Genomic DNA, 11616 nt, shown 5'->3' with positions numbered 1-11616 from the left:
CCAGTGCTGGAGGTAATGAGACAGATCAAATGTAAGAGGAAGAGTGGGAGGGAAAAGAGTAAGAGAGAAAAACGGAGCCTGACTGATGTAGATTTGCTTATTTGTTTCATTTAGCTGTGTTCTTTGTTTTGTTATTATTACTGGGAATTAAGAGTTTTCTTTTTCATTTTCATTATTACTTGTTATTATTGTATTATTATTGTATTCTATTCTTTTTTTATTATTCAATCTTATTTTAAAACATTCTGTATGTAGCTGGAGCCAGCTGATACATGATAACTGTGCGGTATGTGTAAAACCTCAATCCCCTGGCCTCAAGAGGCACACTTGCTACTGCCGCTGTGGCCTTTAGCCTCCTCATTAGTAAAATATACCATGCCAGCTGACAACGGTTCGAATCTCACTTGGAGTGGATCGAGCAGCACCGGTTACATGTAAAGATAATTGCTTTGACATAACTACTGTACATTCCAACTGTCATGCTAATTAGGCTTTTATTGAATTTGAGAAAGAGAGAGAGAGAGAGAGAGCAGTTGTTGCTCAGTGGAGATATTTTAACAGGTGACTGAAGGATATTTATCTCATAGAAAGTTTTCACTTTGTGTGTCTATATCTTTGTCGAGCTATTTTCCTAAGCTTGTTCATTTCCATCAATCACATTTTGTTTGTGCCTTAAACTAGTGTAGAGCGAGAGAGAGAGAGAGAGAGAGAGAGAGAGAGAGAGTGTGTGTGTGTGTGTGTGTGTGTGTGTTGCTTGTCACATTAAATCAGTGCCCTGCTTTTGTCTTGTTAGCAGATCCATGTGCAAAAGATAGAGGGAACACCTGAAGAACTTTCACCAAACCCCTGACTCACTCTTTACACTCTCTCTCTTTCTCTCTCTCTCTCTCTCTCTCTCTCCTTCTCTCTCTCTCTGTTTTTCTCTCTCAGCACAGCTGGATTAAAGAGAATGATCATTGGCTTGAGGAGCACCAGAACCTGCTATCTCTGCACACAGACATAGAGAGGAAGAGGGAGAAAAAGAGTGAGTGCAGACTCGACTATCAGATCATACAGCCTATAAAATCTGTTGTGCTCTGACAACGAGAACAAAGAGAAACAGAAGACTTCAGTCAAGAGAGTGAGGATACACACTACACCTTCAGAAATGCTTGGAATATGGGAACAGTATTTCAGCTCCTACATTTTCCTGACTGTATGCTTCTTTTGGTGACAGTAAAGGAAAAACTTGCTTAGTTTCCAGAAAGACTTCGAGTGTTTTCTGCAGGTGAAAACAACAGAAATGAAGAAAACCTCAGATTTCAGGGTTTTATGAAGGATGCAATGAGAGAAAAGAAGGGTACATCACCACTTTTTTCTCTCAGTTTTGGAGGTAACAAACTTTTGTACATTTTGAGAGTCTACAAGTGTCAATAAGTGACATTATGAACTTGCATACAAACATTTCCAAAGGTGTCACCTCTTCAAATCTGATGCCATTGGACCCTCACGCCTGGACACCCAGCCCAGAGAACATGCTGGGCAATGCGGTCCATAACAGTTCCTTTGAGTGTAACAGAAGCTGGGCTGGAACGGAAGCATCTAATCTATCAATTACTGGAACTTCTAGTGAAAGGACAGAAATGCTGCCATGGCACAGATGCAGCGCAGAGATGGGTCAAGAGGAATTAGTTTGCAAAAACTGGGCTGCGCTGCTTATTTTGGTTGTGGTCATTATAACAGTTACTGGGAACATCTTAGTAATCATGGCTGTCAATCTGGAACGAAAGCTGCAAAATGCCACCAATTATTTCCTCATGTCACTGGCAGTGGCAGATATGCTTCTGGGAGTTCTGGTCATGCCAGTCTCCATGGTGACCATTATGTATGGTGAGTCTGCTTTGATTTTGTCTTCACAAAGGTTTTTGGTGTACTGCAGTTATATGTTATAACAATTGTTTGTTTATGCACATATATAATCTCATGAGACAATGATATTTAGACGTATACGTACTGGTTTTTAAAGTAACTTGATACTTAGTGGTTATTGTTGTATGCTCTTGCAATTCTGAAAAAACGAATTAAATAAAACTAGATGACTGTAGTAATGTCTGTTTTGTTTATGTCAGCTTTCAACAAGTCCAAAAATGCACTGAAACCTTGTGAAGAATTATTGCTGTGCAATTGCACATGTGCCCATGAACTTTTAGTTTTTTGTTGTTACGCCGATCATAGTGTTTTTAATTATATTTCTAAGCTATATGGTAATGTTTAGGTATCACACATCGTTTCATGAATTTTGTTGTGATTCATAATTTTTTATGTTTCTTAATGTAAATGTAATTTGTATTGTGTGTACTTCAAGTGGATGCCTTAATTGATCATTAGTGTTCTTGTATATTTTGAAGGTTATTTAATGCAAGAGGATGTCTGGGAGAGATTGTAGATTAATTAAATTGCTGCTATATTTTATAATGAGTCCAAACACCAGACAAAATGCATGATATGGTGTAATAAAAAAAGCTTTGATATGACTGTGGAGGCAAGGGCATGATCGAGCGTTGGTCTAGAAAGAGAGTAAGCAGTAAGGGTTCTCATTTGAGATAAATTTCTGGTAATTGCTTGTTTTTGTGCTCGCAGTGAGAGACAGGGGAAATAAAAGGGGCCAGACCTTGATGGATTCAGGTTGTAATCAAACCTCCATTTATCAATGCCTGGTTCAAAACGAGGCATTGGATGCAAATAATTGGGTGAGGTGTGTGCACAGGGATGTTTATGATTAACCTGTAGTGACTGTCACAATAATGTTCTGTGGACAAAAACATAATATTGAGGTGGTGGTTAGTCCTCGCCTCACCCATCCACTAATTTTGGGAACTAACTGGCCGGCATTTCAATTATTATTGAAGGGGTTGTGTGTTGATGGGTCCTGTGAGAAAGTTAGTCGTGTGGGATAGGCAAAGTGCTGGTTGGAGAGGCATGGCTTGGGCCGTCGGCATCTGCCCTAAAGCACACAGTTGACCAATTGAGAATAATTGATGGTCAACATCTTAAGCCGGGCATCGCTGTCCCATATCCATATTTTTCATTTGTAAAAGATTGGTTGTATAGAGTGGCACAGGATGCTCTGACAAAGGAAAACGTCTAGGTTACGTATGCAACCTCCGTTCCCCGATGGAGGGAACGAGACGTTGTGTCAGAGAAGCGACACTAGGGGTCTCTCTTGAGTGCTGATATTCACCTCTGAACTATGAAAAAAGGCCAATGAGAGTTGGCAACCAGTATTTGCATGTCCCGCCCCCGGACATACGGGTATTTAAGCGGCGCAAATACGGGAGTTCATTCAGGATTTTTCTGAGGAGCCGGAAATGGTCCGGCCACAACAGGGGCTCGGCTCAGCGAAGTGGCAGGGGAGACACAACGTCTCATTCCCTCCATCGGGGAATACGTAACCTAGACGTTCTCCTTCTGTCGCTCTCTCCACGTTGTGTCAGAGAAGCGACACTAGGGGTCCACTTAAAAAGAGCCATGCGCTGAGCCGTGTACGTGATCTGCTGATACAGGAGCGAGCAGGTATTCCTACATGCAGAACGACCAACTGTATCAGGCTGCACGTACCCTTCCCCAATGCCCCATTTAAGCCATCAGGATTCCTTATCATTACCCTGGAGGGGGGAACAAGGTGACGGCCGTCAACATGGGAACGGGCCAGCCTGGCTGGGCCTCTTTTCTCTCTATGTTTCTCGCATAGAGCAACTACGGCCGGGGCCCTTACACGCATTGAGGGAAGGGGGTCTTAGCCCTTATTAGGGTGGCGAAGACCCTGCGGAGGCCACACCTACCCGGGAGGGGAGGCAAATTTTGAGTGGCAAATACATCGCATGGCCTATACTTAGGTCTTATGCGGAAAAGTAGTGGTAGATCCAGCCTCGCAGAGGGGGGAAGCATACAGCACGGCAACCGAGGCAGCTGTAACTGCCTAAGGGAAACACGGAGTCAACTCGTGAGGGGACAGAACCGTGGTTTTACACACAGGGGGAGTCCGAACAGGAGGCCTTACCTGTGGGGCACCTATACCAGTACAGGGTAGCTTGCGGTACCCGCAGTGGTTTGGGTCAGCGAGTTCCTCCGCAGAACTGCGACCCACAAGGGCTATGGAGGAGTCAACCAGTGACCCAAACCTGGGATCTCCTGGGAATGAAGGCGCACTGTTTCCCCTGGTTAGGAGGAAGGGCGCTGGGTGCAAGCGATTCACCCGGTCAGATCGTGGGCGTGCCACCGAGTTCTACGGGCTCGGTACCTGAGAGAATACGGTACGATACTGACTCAACTCGGAGATTGTAGAATCTCGCAAAAGTGTTAGGTGTTGCCCAGCCCGCTGCTCTACAAATGTCTGCTAGGGCAGTGCCCTTAGCCAGTGCCCACGAGGACGCAACACTCCTGGTGGAGAGGGCTCGGACCCGCAAAGGGGGGGGCACGGCCTGGGTGTGATAAGTCAGGGAAATGGCGTCGACAACCCAGTGGGCGAGTCTCTGCTTGGAGACAGCATTCCCTTTCTGCTGTCCCCCAAAGCAGACAAAGAGCTGCTCAGAGCGTCTGGTGCTCTGTGTGCGGTCCAGGTAAATACGTAAGGCACGTACTGGACACAGCAGTGAAAGGGCTGGGTCTGCATCCTCCCGGGGCAGCACTTGCAGGTTCACCACCTAATCCCTGAAGGGTGTGGTAGGAACCTTGGGCACGTAGCCCGGTCACGGTCTTAGGATCATGAAAGTGTCCGCCGGACTGAACTCCAGGCATGCGTCGCTAACAGAGAACGCATGCAGGTCCCCGACCCTTTTGATGGAAGCGAGCGCGATCAGCAGGGCAGTCTTGAGAGAGAGGGCCCTGAGTCCAACTGAGTCAAGCGGCTCAAAGGGGGGTCTCCGGAGTCCCATAAGGACGACGAGGGATCCCAGGAGGGAAACAGGTTAGGCCGGGAGGGAGTCATCCTCCGGGCACCTTTTAGGAACCTGACGATTAAGTCATGCTTACCAAGAGACTTGCCGTCTACCGTGTTGTGGTGGGCCGCGATAGCGGCAACATACACCTTGAGGGTGGAGGGGGACAGCCTCCTCTCCAGCCTCTCCTGAAGAAACACAAGCACTGACCTAACTGCGCACTTCTGCGGGTCTTCGGCTCGGGAAGAACACCAGTCCGCGAACAGACGCCACTTCAGGGCGTAAAGATGCCTGGTCGAAGGGGCTCTGGCTTGGTTAATAGTGTCTATGACGGCCGAAGGTAGGCCGGCTAGATCCTCCACGTCCCGTCCAGGGACCAGACGTGGAGATTCCAGAGGTCTGGATGCGGATGCCAGAGCGTGCCCCGTCCCTGAGAAAGAAGGTCCTTCCTCAGGGGAATTCGCCAGGGAGGGGCTGTCATGAGGAGCGTGAGATCCGAAAACCACGCCCGGTTGGGCCAGTAGGGGGCCACCAGAGTGACTTGCTCCTTGTCCTCCCTGACCTTGCATAGCACCTGTGCAAGAAGGCTCACTGGGGGAAAAGCATACTTGCGCAGCCCCGCGGGCCAGCTGTGCGCCAGAGCATCTGTCCCAAGGGGAGCCTCTGTGAGGGCAAACCAGAGCGGACAGTGGGAGGTTTCCTGGGAGGCAAACAGGTCTACCTGGGCCTTGCAGAACCTGTCCCAAATCAGCTGGACCGATTGGGGGTGGAGGCTCCACTCTCCGCTGGGTGCTGTCTGTCCTGACTAGGACGTGCTTGCCACGAATCAACGGAAGAAATTTCTTCAGTGCAAGAAAAACGGCCAGCAGCTCTAGGCAGTTGATGTGCCAGCGCAGCGGGCCTCGGTTCCACCGGCCTGTGGCTGCACGCCCGTTGCACACGGCGCCCCAACCCAATTTGGAGGCGTCGGTTGTAACCAGAACGCGATGGGACACCTGCTGCAAGGGTACTCCTGCCCGTAGAAAGCAGAGGTCTGTCCAGGGTTTGAAGGTTTGGCGGCAGGCAGGGGTAACTTCCACGCCGTGCGTGCCGTGGTGCCATGCTAGTCTCAGGACTCGAGTCTGGAGCCAATGCTGAAGTGGTCTCATATGCATCAACCCCAGTGGCGCGGCCACCGCGGAGGATGCCATATGCCCCAGGAGCCGTTGGAAACGTTTCAAGGGGACCACGGTGCCTGGTTCGAAAGAAGCGAGGCATTCCAGCACTGACTGAGCACGCTCGTTGGAGAGACGTGCTGTCATTGAGACTGAGTCTAACTCCAAACCGAGAAAAGAGATGCTCTGGACCGGGGTGAGCTTGCTCTTTTCCCAGTTGACCTGAAACCCTAAACAGCCGAGGTGCTCGAGCACCTGGTCTCTGTGTGCGCATAGTAATTCCTGCGAGGAGGCCAAAATGAGCCAATTGTCGAGGTAATTGAGTATGCGTATGCCTGCTCCTCGTAGCGGGGCAAGAGCCGCCTCTGCGACCTTCGTGAAGACGCGAGGGGACAGAGACAGGCCGAAGGGGAGGACCTTGTACTGATACGCCTGGCCGTGGAACGCGAACCGTAGAAAGGGTCGATGTCAAGAGCGAATTGAGACGTGGAAGTACACGTCCTTCAGGTCTACCGCTGCGAACCAATCTAGATGCTGGACGCCAGATAAAATTTGTTTCTGGGTAAGCATTTTGAACGGGAGTTTGGACAAGGTCCGATTGAAAACTCGCAGGTCCAAGATCGGTCGTATGCCGCCGCCTTTCTTGGGTACAATGAAGTAAGGGCTGTAGAAACCCTTCTTCGTTTCGGTCGGAGGGACAGGCTCTATCGCGTCCTTGATTAGAAGGGAGGCGATTTCCTCGCGCAGGGAGTGGGCATGTTCGCCATGCACTGCGGAGGAACGAACGCCCACGAAGGGGGGCGGAGACCTGGCAAACTGAATTGCGTAACCGAGTCGGATGGTCCGGTGCAGCCACCGTGACGAGCTGGGCAGTGAAGGCCATGCCTCTAAGCTCCGTGCTAGGGGCACCAAGGGGACGAGTATTTTGGACGTACCCGGCGGGGCTTCGCAGCAGTGCGGAACAGGTAACGCGGCGTCGGCATCCCGAGGCTCTGGTGCTGAGAATAAACTCAAAGCACTTACCTTGTTCCGCGCACCCGGCAGGGGGCGGGTTCGTGACTGAGGAAGAGGTCTGATGCTGGCGTCCTCTGGACTCGTCTGAACCGGCCGGCCGGGGAACAGTCATGAGGCTGAGGGCGGGAGCACTGCATCCTGGGCGCCGAGACTGTTGAGGCCTGAAAGCACAGTGCCGTGAGAACGGCATTTGCAGGCCATGTGACCCAGAGGTAAAGGAAATAGCTCTTTTATTGAGAATTTGGGTACCGCAGCCCCCGTCAGGGGGTGCGGCAAATGAAAAAACAAAACATTCTCCTCCCGGCCCTCCACCGGGGGACGGAGTGGTCTTACCACCTCCAGAGCTAACTTCTTGTCCTCTGGGTCCGCTGTCTCAGGGACGCTTGGGAGCCTTCCGGGTCCTCGAAGGGGTCCGTGAGGCAGGGGGCGTACGCTTCCTGCGGTTTGCTCGACACCGGGGGTGAGAGCTGGGCCCATGTTGGGGCGGAGCAGAAGGTCTTCTGGCCGTGGGAGGACGCCCTCGGTGAGCAGGTGGGGCCTGGGCCGGTGCGGAAAGCTTGCGGCACGGCATGATGTGCTAAATGGCCTCCGTCTGCTTCTTCACCAGGGAGAACTGCTGGGCAAAATCCTCAATGGTGTCGCCGAAGAGGCCGAACTGGGAGACAGGGGCGTTGAGGAAGCGAGTCTTGTCAGCTTCACGCATCTCAACCAAGTCCAGCCATTGCTGACGTTCCTGGACCACCAGAGTGGCCATCGCCTGCCCGAGTGCCTGCGCTGTGACCTTCGTCGCTTTCAGGGCGAGGTCGGTCGCTGAGTGCAGTTCCTGCAGCGTGTTGGGATCAGGGCAACCCCTGTGCATGTTGCGAAGTGCCTTGGCTTGGTGGACCTGCAGGAGAGCCATGGCATGCAGGGTGGAAGCGGCGCGTCCGGTAGTGCTGTAGGCCTTCGCGGTGAGCGAGGATGTTGCTCTACAGGACCGGGAAGGGAGTACAGGGCAGCCCTGCCAGGTGGTAGTGCTTCCGGGACATAAGTGGAGCGCAACAGCTCTATCCACCTGGGGGATCTCCGTGTACCCGTGGCGCGCTCCACCGTCAAGGGTGGCGAGGGCGGATGAGCAGGTGGCAGTGTGACGAGTGGAGAGGGGTGCTCTCCACGAAGACGTCAGCTCATCATGCACCTCCGGGAAGAAAGGAACCGGGGGCGAGGCTGTTACCGGTGCCCAACGCCCAAGAACCAATCGTCCAGCCGTGATGGCTGTGGGAAGGATGGAGGGTTCCAATCCAGACCCACGCTGTTGGCTGCCCGGGAAAGCATATCGGACATCTGTGCGTCGGCCTCCTCCTGGGCGTGCAAGCCCGAAGGCGGCAGCCCAGAGGAGCCCTCAGCATCAGAGCCCACGCCCTCCGATGACGCGGCGAACTCATCTGCTTCCATCGCAAGAGGGTAGGCAGACTGGCTGTGAGGCGAGTCGCCGCCACCTCGGCGGGGACGGAGTCAACGAGCGTGCCGGGGCGCGGGTGGTCCGAGGGGGCGTACCCGGCGGAGCTGCACCCGCTGCCATCCCCGAATCGCCTCCATCGCCAGCCGTATAGTCCTCAATCCCGTGGGAAGGAGCGACGCGGGGGGCGGCTGGAGTGGCTTGCTTACGGTTGCTTACGGTTGTAAGCAAGCCGCGACCGCAACGTTGTCATGGTCATGTTCTCGCAATGAGAACATGAACCATCCACAAACGCAGCCTCAGTGTGATCGCTGCCCAGACACACGAGACAATGCCTGTGGCCGTCGGAAGCGGAGAGTACTCTACCGCATCCAGGAACAACACAGGGGTGGAAAGTCATCTTTATAAAGACGCGTCCTTAAAAGGACGTTCAACGCCGCTGTGTTTTTGCTCTTTTAGAGGAAATTACTCTTTTAAATAAAATCACTCTTTTATGAATGAAAGAACTCGTGCATGAACAGCATGCAGCAGAGGATAGCAGGAACTCGGTGTGTAAAACGCAGCAGTCTGCAAACACGACCATCGGCTCCGAAGAAATTTTCTGAATGAACTCCCGTATTTGCGCCGCTTAAATACCCGTATGTCCGGGGCGGACATGCAAATACTGGTTGCCAACTCTCATTGGCCTTTTTTCATAGTTCAGAGGTGAATATCGGCGCTCAAGAGAGACCCCTAGTGTCGCTTCTCTGACACAACGTGGAGAGAGCGACAGAAGGGGAACACAACCCAGTTGCTGGTACCAAAGAGCCGTCGGGAAATGTTAATTCAGGTAGCTCATCATAATCCAATGGCAGGATATTTGGGACAGGGGAAACACTAAGCCATCTCATGGCCTGTATTTATTGACCAAGCATTCACGGGGATGTTCGCTGGTGGTGTGCGGCATGGCATGAATGTCAGATGATGAATCTGCCGGCCACTCAAACAGTGCCATTGTGCCACCTCTCATTGGTTGTGGTTCCCTCCAAACGGATTGGCATGGACCTCATCGAGCCACTGGAACAGACAGCACATGGGCATAATTTTGCATTAGTCCTGGTGTATTACATAACGTGATATCTGGAAGCAGCGCCTTTTCGTAGCACGTAGTGTTACAGAGACTTTTATTTCAACACTATGGGAGCTGTACGAATTACTGAGGGTTAAATAGATTTGGACAAGTGTGTACATCCACAAACGGACGGCTTGGTCGAATTATTTAATCAGACCTTAAAAAATAGGATTTGTTATTTGTGTGTAAGCCTTGTGGTGTGTTAGATGTCTTCAATTAAAATTGGGAGGAGGGACATTCACAGAGATGAAATTCAATACGTTCTTGACCTAAGAGCAAAACTCCATATACTGAGGCGACTATCACAGGAGACGTCAGCAAGAACGTCAGTCACGACTGTATAATAGGGAAGCTCGGCTATGGGAGTTTGCACAGGGAGATAAAGTACTTGTATTGCTGCCCACATCAAGTTCAAAATTACTCTTGAAGGAGCAAGGGCCCTTTGAGGTCACACAGCAAGTTGGGGAAGTCGACTGTGAGGTAATGTGGACGGATAGTGGTGGGGCAAGTAAGATTAACCACCTCAACCTCCTAAAACCATGGAGAGAGGCTGTCCCTGTATCCTTGGCGACGGTAGTTCCGGAGAGGGAGGAGCTAGGACCGGAGGTGAATCTAAAAACCAATCAGTTCACCTAGTCCCTTGTGGAGACCACCACTCGCCGCCTCATCATATGGAGGTGGCCAGGATGCAAAAGGATTTTTCTGACATATTCTCACCTCTCCCCAGACGCGCTAATCTCATAGAACACCACATCAAGACAACCCCTGGGGTAGTGGTATGTAGTCATCAATACCACCTACCTGAACATAAGAAACAGATAGTACAGGAAGAATTAAAGGCCGTGCTCGAATCCCACAGTGATTGGGCCTGCCCGGTGGTTCTGGTGCCTAAGAGTGATGGCTCAGTCCGGATTTGTGTGGATTATAGGAAAATCTTAAATTTTATACATATCCAATGCCTCATATTGATGAACTGCTCGATCGGTTGGGCACGCTTTTATTTTAAACTGGATTTGACAAAGGGATATTGGCAGAATGCCGATGTCCTATGAAAAAAATTACCTTCTTCACATCCTTTGGTTTACACAAATTTGTGACACTTGGTTTGTTTGGGGCACCGGCTACATTTCAGCATCTTATAAACAGGGTCCTCTGCCTGCACACTGCATATGCCGATGCCTAATTGGATTTGCATTATTAACAGTAATAATTGGCAGTGGCACATGCAGCATCTGGGGACCGTTCTGAGGCCATTCTGAGAAGTGCGCAATTTGGAAGGTTAAGGTACAGTATCTGGGGTTTTACTTAGGTCATGGTCAGGTGCGGCCCCAAATTGATAAAACTGCAGCAAATGCGACCTGCCTAAACCCAAGACCAAAATGGAGGTGAGAAAGTTCCTGGGGCTGGTTAGCAATTATCAAAGTCACTAGCCCGATGACTGATCTCACTAGAAATGTGCCATGCCAACAAGCGTTCATGCAGGGAAAAGCCACACTTTTTGGGGAGTATGTTGAGGTGAGGGTGGTCGAGCATCCGTCTGGAAAGAGATTAAGTGGTAAGGGTTCTCACCTGAGATTAATTGCTGGTAATTGCTTGTTTCTGTGTTCGCAGTGAGAGACAGGGGAAATAAAAGAGGCCAGACCTCAGAGTGTGGGGAGAGAGTGAGACAGACACCCGAAGCTGTTTGTGTGTTGCCGCTGCCGTCTGTGATTTGAGTGAAATTGAAGCTTCACCGTTACCCTTTTCTCATTTCATTGAACCCGTTACAATTAATTTATGATGGAGTTTGAAGATGGTTTATTATTGTTTGTTTAGGAATTAGCAAGGAGTTTTTATGATGGAGCTTGACAGTGAAATGTGTTCCATTGTCACGCTGTATTTCAGCTTCTCATCACCGTTCCATACCAGTGGCTTTGAAGAACCCCAAGGCAAAGCGGTTTGGATCACACACCTAGAGAAACCTGTCACCTCTTCACAATTCCC

At 50.7% G+C, this 11616-nt stretch overlaps 1 protein-coding gene across 1 annotated transcript in view; it reads left to right on the top strand.

Moving 5' to 3' along the window:
• The first annotated feature begins 1424 nt into the window (after positions 1-1424).
• Positions 1425-11616, top strand: part of LOC127659242 (5-hydroxytryptamine receptor 2A-like) — a 71831-nt gene continuing 61639 nt past the window's right edge. The window contains exon 1 of the mRNA XM_052148973.1: positions 1425-1869. Coding sequence (XP_052004933.1) covers positions 1425-1869 — 445 coding nt within the window. The remainder of the gene's footprint in view (positions 1870-11616) is intronic.

Source organism: Xyrauchen texanus, chromosome 18 (assembly GCF_025860055.1).
Source record: "Xyrauchen texanus isolate HMW12.3.18 chromosome 18, RBS_HiC_50CHRs, whole genome shotgun sequence".
Classification (NCBI taxonomy): domain Eukaryota; kingdom Metazoa; phylum Chordata; class Actinopteri; order Cypriniformes; family Catostomidae; genus Xyrauchen; species Xyrauchen texanus.
The sequence above is the reverse complement of the archived record's forward strand: the minus strand, read 5'-3'. Positions and strand labels throughout refer to the sequence as shown.